The 20,486-nt window shown below is 34.3% G+C and overlaps 3 protein-coding genes across 3 annotated transcripts in view; all 3 read right to left on the reverse strand.

Annotated features, from left to right (window-relative positions):
• Positions 1-1,160, reverse strand: part of LOC18048295 (TMV resistance protein N) — a 2,913-nt gene extending 1,753 nt beyond the window's left edge. The window contains exons 1-2 of the mRNA XM_006443036.2: positions 664-1,160; positions 29-539 (exon numbers count right to left, since the gene is read on the reverse strand). Of these exons, the coding sequence (XP_006443099.2) occupies positions 29-539; positions 664-1,160 (1,008 nt within the window). The remainder of the gene's footprint in view (positions 1-28; positions 540-663) is intronic.
• Positions 1,161-13,843: 12,683 nt separating this feature from the next.
• Positions 13,844-15,043, reverse strand: LOC18048300 (INO80 complex subunit D). The gene is made up of 2 exons (XM_006443041.2): positions 14,475-15,043; positions 13,844-14,220 (listed from the first exon to the last, which is right to left on the reverse strand). The coding sequence occupies exons 1-2, from the start codon at positions 15,032-15,034 to the stop codon at positions 13,956-13,958; spliced, it is 825 nt and encodes a 274-aa protein (XP_006443104.1). The 5' UTR covers positions 15,035-15,043; the 3' UTR covers positions 13,844-13,955.
• Positions 15,044-17,480: 2,437 nt separating this feature from the next.
• Positions 17,481-19,972, reverse strand: LOC18048301. Its single transcript, XM_006443042.2, has 2 exons — positions 19,883-19,972; positions 17,481-19,674 (listed from the first exon to the last, which is right to left on the reverse strand). Exon 2 carries the CDS (start codon positions 19,654-19,656, stop codon positions 17,800-17,802), a length of 1,857 nt encoding a protein of 618 aa, XP_006443105.1. The 5' UTR covers positions 19,657-19,674; positions 19,883-19,972; the 3' UTR covers positions 17,481-17,799.
• Between the last annotated feature and the right edge of the window lie 514 nt (positions 19,973-20,486).

Below are 20,486 nucleotides of genomic sequence, written 5' to 3' on the forward strand. Positions count from 1 at the left end.
TGATCAGTGCATCCCTCCATTTCTGAACCTTATCTGGGAAGTTCCTTTCATGGCGAACAAAAGCTTCTGCAAAACTGCCCTTCTGTTCGAGCACATCAAATGGATCTACTCGGTAGAAAACTGGTACCACAATTTGGCCATTATTCTTTTCCAAGCAATCAAGAATCTTGACAAGCTCATCGAGGCACCATTTGGAAGAAGCATAGTCTTCTGAGAAGATAATTATCAAAATTAATGATGTTTCGATTGCATCCGAAACAGCAGGCGAAATCTCATTTCCTTTTTCAACTTCCTTTTCATCATCAATGAACAATTCTATTTGTTTACGACGTAAAGCTGCAGCTAGATGGCTCCTAATGCCAGTACGAGTATCCTCCCCTCCAGAACTGAGGAAAACATCATACTTGCATTTAGCAGTAAAGCTAGAAGATAAACAAGAAGTTGAAGCCATGGACGAAGGAAAATTAGGTGGGTCTGCCATGTCTTCCAATTTCTTAGAAATATCTTCAGCAATCTTTTCCACAAGTTCCGCATCATTCCTAGCAAGTGTTGCTCAAGATATAAATACAACGATGATGAGTCGAAACAGAACAAGCTAGGCATATAAAGCATTAATGTTCTTTCTTCCATTGATGAAAACAAAATGAAGAGCTAAAGAGTTACCTGAATGACCTGGAATCATGGAATCCAGATATATTTGAAGCTAGGGTCAATGAATCCCTCCATTTCTGAACCCGGACCTTATCCGAAAAGTTGCTTTCATGGTGAACAAAAGCTTCTCCGAAACTCCCCCTCTGTTTTCGCACAGCAGACGGATCCACTTTGTAGAAAACCGGCACCACGGTTTGGCCATTCCGTTTCTTGCAATCAAGAATCCTGACAAGTTCATCGAGGCACCATGTTGAATAAGCATAGTTTTTTGAGAAGATAATTATGGAAACAGCTGATGTTTCGATTGCCTTCGAAACGGCAGGCGAAATCTCATCTCCTTTCTGAGGTTCTTGTTCATCATCAATGAACAATTCTATTTGTTTACGACGCAAAGCTGCGGCTAGATGGTCCCTAATGCCAATACCAGTATCCTTGCCTCGGAAACTGAGGAAGACATCATACTTGCTTTTAGCAGTAAAGCTAGAAGATAAAGAAGAAGATGAAGCCATGGACCAAGGAAATTTTCCAGATTTTAGAAAACGAAACAGAGATTCTTTTCTTGGATACAAGATGTAATAATCAAAATAGTTTTGAAGTAAATAGAATAATATCAATTAGATACTTGTAACTTACTTTTTTTTTTTTTGTGGGGGTGGTTGGAGGAGATGAGTATGGAGTCCAATTTTCATAGACGACATAAGGGTAAAATTATGGTACCAGGTACCATACCACAGCTGAATCCAGCCTACAATGATTCCCATAGCTAGATTCAACGGCTGGATTCAGCTGTGGTATGATACCACTGTAGTATTATAGTTGGACCCATGACATAAACGTGCCAATTGCACCCGGTACACCTCCATACTTCAAAAATTATCTCAATACCCTAAAATCTGTTTTTGCCAAAATTTTCATCGATACCCTTTAAAAACTGATAGGAAATTACTAAGCTATCCTCATTTTAAAACATTTCAACTCAACGGACAGCACCTCTCCCTTCTCTACTGAAGCAAACAAACACTCATCTGCTGTAATTCCCTCCATTATCAAACTCAAACAAACAAACACTGCAATTCCCTCACCGGTATCACCTCTACCGAAACAAACATTCATTCTCCATACATGGTAAATCGAACTTCAACACGAGCAAACTAAGCCTGAGAAGGGGAAGCTGCCACAACTGAGAAAGTGAAGCATAGTTCGTCACTACATAATCGCCGGAGAGAGTTGATCATTTACTGCAAAATTGTCAGAATGTAACTAGTTGAGACAAGTAATTCCATGTAATTAGTTTTCTTGTTAATATTCAAGGGAAAAAAACAAAAAGCTAGAGTTTTATATTGAAAAAATATATTAATTAGTTGTGGGTCTCTCATAATATGTTCGAAAATAAATTTCTAGTTGTTTTGCTGCATGCAAATTGTGAAAAATTAATGGATTGTGCTGATTATAATTTTGTTTTGTAACACAAGATTTGGTCGTGTAAGGTTATGTAAGATTCAAGGTTGTGTATTACACGACCTTCATGTATTACACAATTACACGACCTTCATGTATTGCACGATTACACGACCTTCATGTATTGCACGTTTACACACCTTCATGTATTATATAATTACACGATCTTCTTGTATTACACAATTACATGACCTTTAATTCCACATTTTGTTTCTTGTCAATAGAATCTACACATTACATTTAGTTTAATTAGGCTCACAATAAATTGGAATGGTGCATATACCTTTACCTTGTGAAATGTCATTAGTTAAAGAGATTCTTAATTTCTAATTATAAGCCATGGTAAGTCATGATATGTCTAGTTATGAGTGGAAATATTTTATCACTGCGAATGGTGTTCTTATGTGTATAACATTATATTAATTTCCTATAGTTGATATTTTTTTTTCTTAATTGATTTCATGGATTAATTATATGCAGGCATTCCTCATGTATGCTTGTATGCTTGGCCAGAGGAAGAAAGCACTTTGAAGATAAAAAAAAAAAAAAAAAAACTTTTTAAATGGCTGTAATATGTTTAATTGTGACTTTAAAATTACACGAATTTTTCCATTAATCATTAAATTAATTTAGTTCTTTAAAGACTTAATTTGTGCTAAGAATTTATATTTGCTGCTATGCCAAAAATGTCAACGAAAATTATTAAAAAAAAAGAAGTGAAATTAAATTGGAATCTAAAAAAATTCTACATCATCATTGGTTTGAATTGTAACTGGTGGCATAGGATCAGATGTCTTAAGTTTGAACTTCATTGTGATTTCGAATTCCGAAGTATCTATATCAATAACTTCAGCTATCTTCTCCACCAATTCGGCATATGTTGTCGATCGTGGTATCATTATCCCTTTAGCCTTTGAACCTTTGAACTTATACTCGTCATTTTGCTCAATCTATCCACCATTGAAGAGAATAGGCACACGTACCAAAACCATATCTGATGATACAATAAAAACAATAATATTAAATTTCATATACAAGTAACTACACGGCCTACATGACCTACACGACTATATTACTTACACGACTTACACGACTATATTTCTTACATGACCTACACGACTATATTTCTTACATGACCTACACGACTTACACGACTATATTTCTTACATGACCTACACGACTTACACGACTATATTACTTACACGACCTACATGACTAACTATATGACGTACACAGTATCAAAAGAATGCACGACTCGAAACATTTTCGCCATAAATAAGTTATATTGCTGAAAAAAAATAATTAAACAACCTACATTGCATATATTTCTACGTATAAGAAAAAATGGTGAAAATAAAACATTGTAATGTGAGGAAAATTTCTAAATTTTCCTAAAAATTAAAAAATTTAAAACCCAACAACATTAACATACCTTATTAGGTTGTTTAATAAGCAATGCACCTTTAAATAAAGAGTGGGTGTTAAAGAAATGAATACATAATTATATTTGTGTAAGAAGTTATGAGAGATTTTGAGAGATTCTAAGAGATTTTGAAAGAATCGGCAGAAAAAATAGATTTTGGTAAAAGAAATGAGGAAAGAAATATGAAGACAATTCATTGAGTGAATTTGATGCATTCATTAAGGGTATTTCCCACTTTGCTCACATTTGTTAGGGTATCCATGAAAACTAAAAAGGGAGGGGGTATTTAAATAATTTTGAAACTATTAAAGGGTATTTAATTAAAAACCCCGACATAAACTTGGAATAATTATTAATTATATAGTTGGATTATTGACATGACGTTGATATAGTCCGCTGGCTGATACAAATGACAGGAAAATAACACATTGGATTACTATCAAGATTTATCCTTTTAATATCTCATTTTGTACTTGATACTACAAATTCAAATAATAACACATAATTGAAAGATAAATCTATTTCGGTAAAGAAATTTTCAAATCTTACTTATGTTTTAATTTTTTTTAAAAAAAAAAAATCAACTTCAAGGATACATAATTAAAGAGAATTTGATAAGATGAGTGGCATCGCTCTGCCTTTCGTAGGTAGAGCGGCGGTATTCATTTAATCAAAATTTCATATTTAAATACTCAAACCTTTTATCTAAAAAAATAAAAATAAAGATGAAGAGATATCCACACTTAATAATTAAGAGCGGCAGCTACAAATTAGTACTTTTCTAAACATAATTAAAATCCTTGAGTTGTATTTTCCAACAAAAGGTAGAAGTCAAGTCCAGAAACATTAAATTATGATATCAACCGGAGAAAAACTTGTGGCACGGTTATTGGTGACCTGTCATGTAACTGAATAGGAGAGTTCTCTTAACTTTTTTAATATCAAATTTAATGGAAGCCGGTTCAGCAACGTCATCGGGTGCGCTACTGCGCGCGGCAAATACTCACTGGATGAGCTATGACGTGCCCGCAAATGGAAGTATGCGATGCTGGCAAACGTGCTTCGTAAGGCGTACGACTGCGCGCACGCGATCAACACCTTATTTAAAATATAATATGATTTTAAAAATTTTAATATTCATTGATAATAAATTTACTTGTTCTTGTCAAAAACTCGTTGATACTATTTTACGTGTTAAAGTTGCAAGATAGTTTCATTATTAATACAATTCAAAACATCTTTTTTAATGTACACAACTAAGTTCTCACTTAATTTGTTCTTAAAACTTTTTTAACAATAGCAAAAATATTCATAATGCAACATGAAGAGCAAATATGAATACATGATGAATTTAGAATTTTGAGATAAGAAATTAAAATATTTGAAAAATTATAAATTAGAATTAGCAGACTTACAATTTAGGGATCAATATTGAAAAACTATATAATTGAAGGAAAGTGCTTTTGATTTATGGGATCTGTGATGAAATCTAGGGGTAAGCAAATTTGGATTCGGATCGGATTCGAGTCAATCCGATCGGATTTAAAATTGTTCGGATTGGTAAAAAATTTATCCGAATGCAATCCGAACTCAAAACCGATCCAAATCCGATCCGAATTGTTCGGATTGGATGAATAATTCGGATTAATTTGGATTCAGTTCGGTAATACCATATTGAGATTGGATTCGAATGTGCTCAAATAAATCAAATGAATTCAAGTCACTTTCAAGTTGAAATACAAAATTAAAATCATAGAAATAAGAAAAAATGCAGCAAGCCAGCAAATGGGGAAAAGAAATGCAAAAAATGAAAGTAAAAAACTCAACATCTCACAAGCTTTGATGGATCCGACTCCATTGGAAACCCATGCAATAAATAAAAAAATGCAGTGGTTGGGTTTGGACTTCAACTTTTGCTTGTGGCTTCAGCTGGTGCCACAGTGAAATTGAAGCATCATCTTGAGCCCGAACCAAAACCTCATCTTGAATCTAACCAAACGAAGCCAATGCCACTCTTTCTTTCACCTTCTTCTCTGCTCTTTCCTTCATCCACGACAAAATCAAAACCCCACCGCTTCACATTCAATATGCAAGTGTCATCATCAAAGTTCTCCCAAGCAACTTGCTCTCAACAGCAAACTAGAATAAAAGATAAAGTCATTGTGAAATTAAAACCTCATCTTGAACTCGAACCCAGCCACAGTGAAATTGAAACTCGTGCAGCTCATCCACAGCTTGAGACTTGACAGCTAGCTGGCTTTTTCTCAAAGAGATTGGCTGGGTTTGTGCGGCTGCAAGTGCTTCTCCTATTCTTTGGCTGGGTTCGTGTGGCTGCAGCCTGCAAGTGCTTCTTTGACTCTTTGGCTGAGTTCGTGCGGCTGCAGCTGCAAGTGCTTCTTCAATTCTTTCTACTCTAATTTGGGATTTTAAGGATTTAGGGCTGCCTTTCAATTTTTATTTTTTATTTTAAATTGAGTTATATATGTTTATTAATTGCAAATGCAATCCGATTGGATTGATCAGGTTGATCCAGATCCGAACCAATCCGAATCAAATCCGATCGGATTGCAAAGTTTTCACCGATCAAATTTGGAGGTCAATCTGAATCTTATCCGAACGAGTTCAGATCAATTCGGATCGGATCGGATTGATCCAAATCCGATCCGATGCCCACCCCTAAATTGAAATCCACGCATTGATGCACGCGCACTACTCTGATCCACTATTGCACTACCACCATGCAGTACCACATAAATTAAGGAGTTCTGCTATTTGAACTTCGCGAAGACAAAAGAACGACAGAAAAAATATGTGCGTGTGTGCCCCCACCAAAACACGTCAGCGACCTTTACATGCTTCTTTGCTTTTCCTTTCTTCTTCCATCATTCACTCCACCTCTCTCTCTGTCTCACTAAACAATGACTCGTTGATGCCCTGAAACGTACACCAAAGGTAGCTAGCTGCTTCAAGCTCATACATCAATGGCGAAAACAACAGTAAGCATTGGGTCGTTCTTCTACAAGTTCCTCTCTCTCTTTCTCCTCCTACTTCACTTGGGTTGCTTCATTTTCCCATCCAACAACAATCCCTCACCAACAAGAAAGAAACGCAAGGCCTCTCCTCTCTCTCCATCTCCGTACTCCCCGTCTCGCCTTAAAACTAAACCCCACAATGCTCTCTCATCCTCTTGGTCCTATCTCAAACGTATCTTCTCTAATTCAAAGACCCTGAAACCCAGCTTGTCCCAGACTAGCTCTATGTGACCTGGGGCAAAGCGGCAATTCCAGCATTTGCAATCAGACGTATTGCAGCGTCTGTGGGATCATAAAGTCGGGATTCTCACCCAAGCTGGACGGAATTTCCACGTTGTCGAGCAGCTGGAGAGCCCACGTGGCGATCCCTAAGGAGATTGAGGAGGAGTTCAAGTTCATGAACCTGAAACGGGCAATGTTGGTTTGCCGGGTCGTGGCGGGCCGGGTCGGGTGCGATGCCGATGACGACGTGGATATGGCGAAGGAGAATGGCGGGTTTGACTCGGTCATCGGGAGGGGTGCCGGTGGGGTCAACTCAAGAGTGGACGACGATGAGGAGCTTTTGGTCTTTAATCCCAGGGCTGTGCTTCCTTGCTTTGTGATTGTGTACACTGTGTAATGACGGTGGTGTTGGGAGTGTGTGTTCTGTTAAATCTCCTGAGAAACTTCAATCTGCAATCTGTATGTACGTAACCTTATTTTGTGACAAAGTTTTGTACTGTAAATGTGCGGTGGCGATGGAGTTCTGGTTGCCGGTTCTTGATGTGGGTCCCAATATATGTGCCCGTGACTGCTTGTTGTAGTTTATTTTGTCCCACTTAGTCAAATACATGATAATCTATCAAATGGTGCCCGTAAATTTTTCTCTCTTTCTTTCTTTTTCTCCCCAAAACAACTACTAATCGTGATCAGCACAATGATGGTGGTTAGTTGAGTACAACTGATCGGCATAATACAATGTTCTGAAAATCAGAAGAAGGCAGGGAGCTCGTCCGATCAACAACGGAGAGATCTCGGAAGAGTAATGTCACTTGTAAGGTTAAGATAAATGGTACGCAGATAAATTGAGGAGGAGTCTGGTAACGAACGAAGCAAACTCAATGGAGGGGAGCCTGGTAACGAACGAAGCAAACTCAATGGAGGAGAGTCTGGTAACGAAGCAAATGGAGGAGGAGTAAACTAAGGAAAGGAAAGGAAAATGAGTTGTTGGGGAGGTGGCAGAATGTCCATCGTTTTTTTTTTTTTTTTTGTGGGTCCACGCAATATTAAAAGAAGTAAAAATCAACGCGTGAAACGGCAATTCAAAATTACGTTTCTGTCGTCCCTTTGTCTTCATTTCGTTCGTTTATCATTTTCCTAAATTAAGTGCCAGTTTGGTAATGGTATATATTTTAAAATAATTTATGTTAGATGTACTGTATAAATAATAAATTGTGAAATGAATTAGTTAAACATTTAGTAAAATTTATTTTTAAAAGTGTTGTAAATGTTAAAATGTTATAAGAATATAAATGTTGTAAAAATATAAATGACTAAATTGGACATAATATTGAATAAAATTTATTTACACATTTACAAACATGTATATAAAATATTTATAATTGTGTATATATGTATCATAATTGATAATTAAAATAAATATTTTATATTATTAATTTTATTTTATATTTTGTTTTCTCCATATAATTGGTAATAATAATAGCCTCTTTAAAGTTAATAATTTTATTTCCTGATAAATAACAATAATATTAGATTTTTTAAATATATATGAGGATATATATAGAATTGTATTAATTATGAAAGTGATTTTCAAAATTAAATTTTGAAAAGCTATTTCTTCCCTACTTTAGAAATTTTGTTGTAAGATAGGTGATTTTACTAAAAGTGATTTCTAAAAGAATTTCCTAGATACTAAAATTATATTTTAACTTTTTAAAATTACTTTTTAATCTCCTAAAAGCAACCCCAAACATGCCCTAAGTGCTTTTTCAAAGTATTAGAAAGAGATAAGAAAGAGAAAAACAAAAAAAAAGTGAATCTCTTTTGTTTTTAATTGGGTCTTTATTTTTATTTTAATATGTATTTTTTTGTTTTTATTTAAGTTTCATAGTATTTTAATAATTAATCAAACTATTTCTAATTAAACATTTAAACTTAGGGTGACATGAAATCTTTTAAAGTTAATAGGGGTGCTCGCGGATCGGATTTTGCGGATTGCACATCAATTCATATTTGATCCACGATTTTATGAATTATAAATTTTTAATCCAGTCCAATCCACAGATTGGTGAAATTCAATTCAAATCAAATCCATATGTCTACGGATCGGAAGTAGATTTGACTCAATCCATATCCAATCCACCATTTTATGGATTGGTTTGCAGGCTAAAAATTATTAATCATGTCCAATCCACGAACTAACTAAATAAAAAAATTTACTACTGATCAAATTCAAAATTAAATAAGATTTAAATAAATTAATTATTTAAATAAAGCTAAAAAATACATTCAAAGTTTCAAAATATAACACAACAAAAAGAAAAAAATCTCATTTGGTTAGATCAGTACATGAATTAGAAAGCTATATTTTTTTTATTTTATATTATTATTGGATAAGATATAATATTGTATTAATGTAACTATATTTTAATTAATTTATTTATTTATTAGTAAGTATAATGCCATATTTACAAGTTTAATTTTTTTATAAAATAAATTTTTTTTTTGTACATTCATGGATTTTGGTGGATTCACATAAGTAAATCCATATCCAATCCACTAATTGCGTATTTTTAAATTTTCAATCCAATCAAATCCACCAATCCACAGATCGGATTTTTACGGATTGGATTTCTGCGGATCAAATGGATTGAGCAGATCGGATTGAATTCTGAACACTCCTAAAAGTTAACAAGGGCACTTTCGTAGTTTATATTTCAACTAGCGCATTTTCTAAAGGGTGATTTGGGAGAGGTTTGGTGTATTAACACCTAAATGGAATGTATTAATGTAATTACATATACCTGTCTGCCATTAGTTACTAATTAAGTTGACCATTAGTAGGCATTCAAAATTACTAAAAATCCTTCTCGCTAAAATAATAAATTATTAAATATAGTTTTGAGAATTCCATTGTCAGTGAGGATTCCGTTGAAAATCCATTTCAACAAAATGGTTGTTGGTGGTGTGAAGTCAAAATCAAATAGAAAAAGTGTGCTACCTGGTTTGATTTTCTCTACAAATTTTAATTTTCTTGTCGGTAACCTGAAAACACGATATCTATAGCACTCAGGTTTTGTTTTCCCATAGCACATGAATATAAACCCAGGAGTTTGTTCTGCAATTTCCGTCTCTGGGTTTCTTCTAGATGCACCTTCATTACCACGCGCAACAATAGAGGATGTCATCACAGTGGTTGGAGTGACACCAGGAAGTTTAGACTCAGATGAGGGGCCATTAGAACTTAGAAGGCACAACAGCTGCTTTTATTTTTAATTTTTTTCTTAACTATCTTCAATGCTTTTACAATCTTCTTCTTCGACTGATTTATTGATGATCCCTGGTCTTTAATCTTCTTGCCTTTCACAAAATGGTTGTTTGTGCTGTGTGTAAGGTTTAATGAGGATTTCGTTGGCAGTGAGGCACCATCAATGGTGGCTAACAAGATGGCGGCGGTGGGATCTAATGACGTTGAAAGTGGCCGCAAGTGCAGGTTGAAGAAATTGTGTGTTCGTGGCTACTAAGATGTTATTAAGGTTGGAGCAGCATTGGGGTTGTTTGATGGGATGGACGACAACGATATGGAACCATCACCGTCAGCAGAAATTGTGGCAATGGCATGCGGTGTGACAAGTCGCGAGCAAGGGTTTTGTGATTTGTGTGCAGTTTGGTTTTGGGATGTCAGAGGTTGCGGCGTGGTATCAAGATGGCTCAAGGGTAATGGTAGCTGTTGTTGGGTGGCGTCAGCGATGGCCAAAGGGGCGGCGACGGTGGTTTGGCATTGTTGTGAGACAAAAGCCATGTACTTGGGTTAATGTGTGTTGATGGACACAGTTGATTCAAAGGCTGCCGTGAATGGGGCTGGTCGCCGGTGTGAGGAGGGAACTCCAGCACTAGCAAAGCACCACCACCACCCACCGATGGAGCCATGATCGGCTGGTCAAGGTTGGGTCAACAGCGGACAAGTGGTGGTCAAATTTTATTGATGTAGTAAAAACATACATTTTCATTTTTGAATATGTTTTTACACATTTACTCTTTTATACTGACGTTATATGTATTTTTATATTAACAGCAGGAAAAATATATATATTTATATAAATATATTGCATCTAGGTGTTAATATGCTAAATCTCAAGACAGATACCTAAAAATTACCCTTTTCTTAAATGATAAATAAAATACATTTATTTTTAAAAACCATCAAAAAATTTTCAAAAGCTAGTTGGGAAAACGTTACCTGGGCCCGTCCCCCAGCCAGTCCATACTGATACGTCCACCGCCCACTGGTAGCGTTATCTCTAATTCTACTCCATCGCTCAAGTCAATCTTAAAGAGACAATTAGAGTTTAAAAAAGAAATCAATTTGATTTTCTCCTCTACAAACTCTATTATACTTTAAAAATTAAAAAGAAAAAAAGAATTGTTCCACAATAACCGTCCAAGTCCAATCGAGCACACGCATAAAGTTAGGAGATTGAGTTTTTCTCCTTGTTTTTTTAGTTACTTGCATTTTCTTACTTTCATGATACTCGTAAAAATAATTGGTTTGATAGAAAATAAAGTGAAAAAAATAAATACAAAATTTAGTCTTAAGCACTCTTTAAATAAAAGAGCAATAAAAAGAAAGAAAGAGAGGAAAAAAAAAAAAAACTAAGGAAAGGATCCTTGTCCAAAGGTAGGACAAGAAAACACAAAAATGTGTTGGAATCAAAAGAAATGAGAGCAGTAACACGCAAGGGTCCTTATTAAGTGAAGCAGATAAATGATGAAAGCCATTCCAATATCTTTACGTTCCAGAGTAGCAACAAAATTTGCATATTCTTTACACTAATCAGGCTAAGTGAGGCAAAAGGTTTTCAACTTTTGTGCCACTTCTCTGGCAGATGATGAACAAGAACCGCAGGGTCTCGATCCAATGAATAATTTCTTCAAGAACACGAAAAATAAACGCAACAAAAGAATTTAACATGAAACACGTATCATGATCAGATTGAAACAGTCTGCAGCTTTGCTCTTAATTAGATGCCAACACTGATTTGATCTCTCTTTAACGAAATGTTAATGCTGTTGTTCAAACATGACTCCTTATTCTTAATGTAGAGTCTGTTTATTTTGTGATAAAAAATCAGACTTTACCACCTGCTGATTTCTTTTACATCTGGTGATCTTGATCATTTTAATCCAATACCTTTTTCTCATGAGATGGCTGTCAATGTAGAAAAAAGAAACAGAGGTAACTGGTCTATCAATAGTTATAAAGGGGTTAGAATGTGATCAGAGCGCCCACTGGATTCTGCTGTAGGGATTTACTAAGTGCCCACAATCAATATTCCATCATACAACTCATGGCAGAGAAAAAAAAAAATGACCTGAATCCATAATTGCTGAGTCTAAAAATTTGAAGATATACACATAACTTTTGAAGCAAATATGAAAACCAATGAAGAGAAAAGAAAAGCTACTATAAACTTGACCAATTAATCTAAAATCATGATTATTCGTGATTATATACAAACGGCAATTCATTGGATCAATAATAGGGATACAAGATCACCAGGTAAAGCAAAACTAACAATGACAAGAACATTACAATGAACCCAAACAAAACAAAAGGAGGCGATACAACTAAAGACAAGTGACACTAAGGAACTCCCAACCACAAGGGAACTTGCTTGAGTGTAACAGATAAAAACAGAAAGAGAGAAACAAGTTCAATTTTGAGATAATTGATGATCACCCTCAACTTCTGGTTCTTTTGAAAAAGATGAGAATTATGTAAGACAAAAAAGAATAGCTTTATATCTGCGAAGTGGACCAGATATTTGGAAATCACCCATAATACCTTGGTCTAAATCGAGGGTAAGTACTTGTTACACCTCCTGATGGCTATTTATAACCAGCCAATTGAGAATTTAGCATAAAAGATGTAGCTATTCACCAAAAAAGTCCAAACTCTCATCTGCTTTAGCTGTTGGACCTCAAGAGATCTAGCTAGAATCAAATTGTCAGACTAGCTTTTCATACTGAATTCGCAAGCTTATAATCCTAAAAGCTTTATCGAAATTCTCTACCTCTTATTTTTTGTTGTAATCAATGTGTGGTTATCTTAAATTTCGATGAGCTACTTGCAATTAATGGTCAAGATTTGCACTCCACTGTTTGGCATATTTGTAGTGAAAAAAAAAAATAGAATAATAATAATTAGAAGAACAACGTGCAATGTCAGAACTTGATCATCATATAACGAATTAAACCATTAAAAATGCTAATATTGAAAGTGCAATCAGTCATAGGAGTTTCTAGGCCTTAGAAAATCCACAGCTGCAGTTCTCAATTCTCAATACACTCCCAGCAATACAACCCTGACCAATTCCAAAATGCAAAGTGATAACATCTAAAATTGTTTCTGAATTTCAGTATTCAAGTAACAATAAAGACGGTGCGGTCAAAGATATTCCAAATACTAGCCTATGGTACTAAAGTGAGGTGCGTACCGTGTGAAATCATTACTTTGAGAAAAAGTTTAACTGATGCAAGTGTGCCTTGCCCTTCATAGAGAAGCACCCCCAGAAGTCTTTCTTTGTGATGTCTAGTTTATAATATCATATTCTAATTAAGAAAAATCAGAATGTGATGCGAAATACTTCAGATTTCAACCTAAGTTCATTCATGACTAGCACATCCAGTAACTGTTTAAACTAGTGTCTTTATTTTATTTTATTTTATTATTATTTTTAATACTCCCGTTTTTCCAATAATAAGTATTTTCATTCATTTAATCACAATTATTAAGGATAATCAATTAAGGCAGATAATCAAACGCTTTCTTTTCCCAGTTGTGGACCAACACTACAGTACAATAAACAAAGAGCAGGCATGGTGCTTTGATGGGAATTGAGAGCGTATCGAGCATTTTCATTAAAGCTCTTTTAGATTTTATGACTAAATCTGCATACAGTATTTCAACATCTACATTTTTTCTTTGGCCAACGTTAAATATCTTAAGACCAAAAGGAAATCACCAATGTCAACGTTATGGAAAAACGTTAAAAACAGAAAGACAAACCAAAAACCTATATACACGAACTCATCCAACTCACCATTAATGTTTGGATCAATTTACACCAGCAGTCTTACAGCATGAGTCGTATAATCACCAAATGAGAGGCTCATCTAGCATTTTCTTCCTGAACCACAACTTTACTTCTAGCTTTGTTTAGTGCATTTCTTCTTTTGGCTTGAATCTGATGAATGTACTCTGCCACTATCACATGGAACTTGGGAGCAAGCTTACTTGAAGAGGAAACATTCAGCCCTGCTTTCTTCAAAGCCGTATTAACATGTTTCTGAGCCTTTTGGAAGTGGACCGAGCAGAGAGCAGGCGAAGTGGATTTAATTATCGGCTTTCCACATGTTATGGGACCTTGCACAGCGCTATATATGTACAAACAAGAAGAAAAATAATCAATTGAGCTACAAGTACAAAGCTTGCAAATTGAAACCATGAAAGTTCAAACATCCAAAAAGCACATAATAATATCAAAGAAAGCTTGATTTTGTATGCATTTGTTGCAACATATAAATTTCATACAAATCCATTCAAACCCAGCAAAACAAAGCAAATAAATATTATATTGATAATTAAACTTAAAGAGGAAAAAAGGAAAAAAAAAAGATAAAAAGAATACCTTTTGATCACATAATCGCAAGGCTTGTAAAGCTTCTGCTTGGAATCAGAAAGGATATGAAGATGACAAAAACTGGTCAAAGCCATGGCCTTCAGCTTACACCCAACAAACAAGCACCTAGGGTTGTTAATATTCTTATTCTTATTACTAACATTCTCTCCACTGCCTTCAAAAATTAAATTATTATCATTATTTTTTTGAAATTGTTTTTGTGGTTGCTGATGTTGAAATGGGCTGATGCCGAACTCCCAGTAGTAGCGTCTGTACTGGGATTTGAGCTCTTCCATTAAAGCCCAGTAGTGGTCTTTGTAGCATTTGGACAGCTGCTTCAGGCAGTGGGAACGGCGGCGGAGAAGCTCCGGGCGCGTGAGGTGAGTGGCGCGTGAGAGTGGTAAGTCCTCCTGGGACTGTATGATTGAATTAGAGTTAGGGTTAGGGTTGGGTTTAGGGTTTTCACGAGAGAGAGTGATTGGTGTTGCAGATGGTTTTGAAGTGGAAGGCATGGCGGTCCCAAAAGAAGCCGAAGAAGAAGAAGCCAAAGTGCTCTGCGTTTTCTCCATTTTTCGCTTTTTGTGAAATTGAAAAATAAGATTGTTAAATATCATCAAGCTATCAAATTTTTATCTAATTTACAAATGGCCCCAAAAAATCTGAATATGCCGCATGAATACCAAATAAAGGGAGCTTTTTCAACTTTGAATTTTGTCAACAATAATGTCAATAAATGATCAGGAATGTCCATACCGTGTCCATTGCCGTCACACAAATAATGCGTATTTGTTATAATAGTTTCCATTCTTATGGGCCATACTGGGTCCAGCCTTGCCAAGCGTGGAAAGTGAAGGGAATGAAATTACTCAGCAAAATAATGCTTATGTAATTTGAAGGCTAATTCGATTTAACCAACTACTTTTACAATGAAAAACTTATAAAAATTTTATTATTTTTATTAAAATTATATTTACTACGTATTATTAATTTTTATTTGAGAGTTATAATTTTTTTTTCCCTACAGCAACTCAATACTAAATAAGGCCTTAATCTAAGTACCTCTCAAAACTTAATTTTATTTTTATTTTATTGTAACAAATATAATCTCACTGTAAACAAGAAACTTACCTCTTAATTCTCAAAGCCATATGATTTCAATGCAAGGTTGCATAACCATCTCATATTACAATTACAATGTTATGTATATTACAAAGCTAATGAACAATGGGTCTGTTTGGCACACTGTATTATATTACGTTGTATTACATTATTTTAATACATGTGTATTGCATTATGCTGTATTGTATTAGTAATGTATTATAATAATGCTGTACAATATTTGGTACTACACTATACTGTATTAATTTTTAATTATATTATATTTGATATTACATTGTATTGTATAATTTTTTGTGACTAATTTAAATTATATATTTAGAAAATACTAATGAATTGTGCTAAAAAATGAATTGTGCTAAATAATCTAATAATTATATATTTTATTAATTTTTAATTAATATTATTCAAATTTATTCATATTTAAATATTTATTATTAGTTATATTAAATTATTTAAAAATAACTAGTTTAATTATTGTAATATAATTAAATAATGTAATATTATATTATATTATTTAAGTATTTATTATTAGTTATATTAACTTATTAAAAATTAACCAATTATATATATTAATTAATATAATTTTACATATTAATCAATATAATATAATTAAATAATACATTATTTAGTTGTACATTTACTATAATAAAAATTAAAATATAATATAATATTATTAAACAACAAATTTATTAATTTATATTAAAATTATAATGTAAAAATAATATAATATAATATTAAAAATTATATTCATTTATTATTATTACAAAGTAAAAAAAAAAAAAAGAGGAAGCTAAAGCTAATGCAGCCATTTGGTACCCCAAACATGGGGCTGCATTGCTAATGCAATGTAATCCCATGTAATGAGGGGTACCAAACACCCCCAATGAGTTAAAAGTTCTACTGTTACTTCACAATAATCAGCATCCAAATAAAAAAAAAAAAAATTTGAGAAGTATGTTGTTTACACTTTTGTTTTTTCATCTTTGAGAACTTAGAAAATGAGCTAGGAGTGTTCGCGGATTGGATTTCGGAGATTAAACATTAATCTATATCCGATCCATAATTTTGTGAATTATAAAATTTTAATTTAATCTAATCTATACGCTTGCGAATCGGATGTAAATTTGACTAAATCCATATCCAATCCATCATTTTACGGATTGGTTTGCAGACTAAAAATTTTTAATTTTGTCCTATCCATGAACTAACTAAATAAAAAAGTTAATATAAAAATAATTTTACTACCAATTAAATTCAAAATTAAATAAGATTTAAATAAATAAATTGTTTAAATAAAGCCAGAAAATAAATTCAAAGTTTCAAAATATAATACACCAAAAAGACAAAAATCTCATTTGTTTAGATCATTACATGAAAATTAACTGCTTAAGAAACTATATTTGTTTATTTAATTATTTTTTATTTTTTATTATTATAGGATAAAATATAGTGTTAATATTACTATATTTTAATTTATTTATTTACTAATAAATATTAATGCCATATTTACAAGTTTAATTTTTTTATTTTTTATACAGATTCGCAGATTTTTACGGATTTACAAAAATAAATCCATATTCAATCCACTGATTACGAATTTTTAAATTCTAAATCTAATCCAATCCAATTCACCAATCCACGAATCGGATTTTTGCAGATCAGATTTCTACGAATTAAACAAATTGAGATGATCAGATTGTATTCTGAACACACCTAAAATGAGCATCGAAATACTAATTAATAGAAATCATATGTCACAATCAAGGCTGTCATGTGCATGTAATATTTGATTGTTTTCCCTTTTTTTTTTCTTCCAGATATGACAAAAGACTGGGAGAATGTTCACAATCTTCACACAAAATTATGGTATTGTGTATAGCCTAAATATGTATTGAATTAAAAATTTGGGACCAAAAAAAAAAAGTTCCAATCTAAATACCCAATAAGTGAAAATTATTTTTGCCCCTTTTGTAGAAGTGTAGCTTGGGCGGCGAGTCACACAATGGCAATATTTTACATGTATGTATATGTAGAGCATTATTCTGGTCTTTTGGTATTGTTCATTTTAGGTATTTTTGTCGATTGCTCTAGCCAAATACAAACACCAATGATGATACAGTAACCTTGTTGTGCATTCTATATGTACATAAGAAATCTATTTTATCTCCAATCATATTGGGTAGTATAAAAAAATGCTATAAATAGAGTTCTTACTCTATTGAACCTTCACTCTCTTCAAATTGTGCATCAGAGTTTCGATAGATTTTTGGATCCTAGTGCCGTTTGTCTGCGTCACTGCCTGAGATGCCAGATGTAAACTTTGAATCCCACGTCCCAAACTGGCGATTGAAGGAGCTGCTGGAAGAGATTCAGCAACACATTCTATCCCATCACCATACATAAGCAACCCCGAGCAAGTTGCAACACTACACCCAAATGTTGCCCATGGTAGGACACCAATCGGTTTTACCCGTCTTTTCCTCATTATTTCATAGAATGCTGTTCTCATCGCTGAGAAACTTGTTTTCTCCATGGAGGCTATAACACTGTGGGTCACTGTCCTGATTTTCTCAGCAGATGCAGCTGCCTTCAAGATAGGTGATGTATTGGATCCAGAAGTTACCAGTCCTGGGGCTACCACCTTAGTTTTGCCAAGAGCTATAGCGACTGCCTTCTGGGTTTGGGTCATAATAAGCTTAAGTGAAGCAGGAGCTTTGAATGATACAACCTTCATGAAGGTTGATGCAGGAAGAACTTTAGAGAGCGACGAAGCTCCTACAACTGCTGATGCTCCAGCACCCACAGCCACAACGGGCTTACTAGATAACAACCACTTTCTATTCAGGTTAGAATTTTCATCATCATCTCCACAACTTGTCACTAGCTGTCCAACCAAATCCTCGACCTCATGAGGAAGAGGAGTGTTCCAATGTTTCCTAAGCCCAGCTAGGCAACTAGCATCCACTACAGCTACCACAGTCTTGAACTTTTTAGCTTGGTTCTGAAGAGCCTGCGCAAGGAGTGCACTTGATTTGTCCTCTAGTGCAAGCTCCGAGAAATCAATATTAGATAAGTTGGAATCCCTCAATTTGTTGATTGGTAGGCGGCTAGCATTGTTAAGAGCAATTCTCAGACCCTCAACTGCAATCCGAAAAGTGCAAACTTCAGAAATAACCTCAGTATCCACAGCTTCGCCTCTGTTCACATCATAAAACATTTTTTGTGCAAAAGCTAGAGCCCTAGTTATTGATGGGAGATCTATGAATACATCATGCAGATCAACAAGTAACGGATAAACGGATTGGGCAAACGAAGGGACATGATAACTGCTTCTGGGCTGAACTTCCTTTGACCCACTAAACCTCGATCCTAAAAAATCAAGATTTGAAGATAACAATTTCACCATTTGTGACTCAATGTCATTAGTGATGCGAAAACTCCTTGACCTTGATGATACAACAAAACCCACTTTCTGTGGAACCAAACTACTAACTAAACCTTGAACCTTGTTCATGACATCAACTTCTCCTGATGGATTATCAGGAATTGAGTTTCTAACTATACGTGATTCAACCACCATAAAGGACGAACCAACCTCCTTGGCCACTCTCTTGGCAGCAAATAAATGGCCATGAAAACCAATCCCAAAAATCTCTCTCAAAACCAAATTTCCAGCCACGTTCTCATATGTCTCCTTATTAACCTTATCAACAAAGCATCGTTTAAGCACCCCAAATGAAGAAGTCGGAAGAGGGTCATTACCGTTATCTCCTAATTCACTCTCTTCGCACTGTACCTCACTCAAAACACCCACTTGAGCCACAACAGCATCTGGCCTTACCTCCCTGATAAGACACTCAGTGTCTATAGCTGATCTCTCGGACAAATTCTGGGCACAAAGTATATATATCACAGATTGCGATTTGGGTTCTCGAATCGCAAACACAAACTCTTTTGTATGCTCAGGTATTGAAAGTCGGTTAACTAGTTCCTTAGATGCTCTCAAATCATCATACTTGAAAAACGAAAATGGCCATAAATTTTGAAGACTAGAAACTAACCCAGGTGCCATTACATCAACATCAATAACCTGTGTTAAAATAGAGAACGAATTATAAACGGAACAGTTAAAACAAAGCATTACACTTGAATTTGATTCATTCAGGGTTTAAATAAAACCTTAAAATTAAATGCAACATATATAAGACAACAAATAAAACAACAAAGAAAACATAAGAGAATTGAATTGTAATCAATGCAACGTATATATAGAGAATAAACAGGATTTGTTCAGTTACCTGAAGATATTGACTAGGCGATGAAATCAATCACCCGCTCTCTCTCTCTCTCTCCCTCTCTCCCCCCTTTCTACTCGATTTGTTGTTAGAATAATCTGGTGCTGTCCTGTTGTTTGGGCAGGATCCGGAAGGTTTCGGGTTGTGTCGGTACAAATCCGGGTAAAAATTTTAGTGGGTAAATTATGGGCTTGATGTAAAGCTTTCCTGGCTGGGTCCTGGCCCTACCCCCCATTTACGAGATTTTAATTTAGGAGATTTTGTTAGACTTTTGAAAATTAATTTTTGACTTATTTGAGGTCGAAATATACATATTGTAAATTTATATTATCCAAAAGTTTAAAAAATAAAATTAAATAGTAATTGCACAGTAATTAATTTTTTAAAAACTTGCTATTAGGCCAACCCATCATAATAACCACCTAAGCATTGCGTTGTTGACTAACAAGAGAAATCGAAATCAATTAAATTACAAAAAAGGGAAAAAAAATGTGACCTAATAATTATTTCAAAAGCTTGCTTTGAAAGTACAACAAATTTAAGCGAAAGGTACCGCCGACCCGCAAGCAGACCCAAAATTAATAACAAATGAGCACCCGCTGGCTGC

The sequence above is a fragment of the Citrus clementina genome, unplaced genomic scaffold (assembly GCF_000493195.1).
Source record: "Citrus clementina cultivar Clemenules unplaced genomic scaffold, Citrus_clementina_v1.0 scaffold_3, whole genome shotgun sequence".
Lineage (NCBI taxonomy): Eukaryota > Viridiplantae > Streptophyta > Magnoliopsida > Sapindales > Rutaceae > Citrus > Citrus x clementina.

What these genes read in the sequence shown, in the direction of transcription:
- LOC18048300 (XM_006443041.2), bottom strand. Translation starts at nt 15,034, where the DNA reads ATGGAGAAAACGCAGAGCACTTTGGCTTCTTCTTCTTCGGCTTCTTTT. An exon ending in TGCGATTATGTGATCAAAAG is followed by an intron (nt 14,221 to 14,474) that starts GTATTCTTTTTA and finishes GTACATATATAG; the next exon opens with CGCTGTGCAAGGTCCCATAA.
- LOC18048301 (XM_006443042.2), bottom strand. Translation starts at nt 19,656, where the DNA reads ATGGCACCTGGGTTAGTTTCTAGTCTTCAAAATTTATGGCCATTTTCG.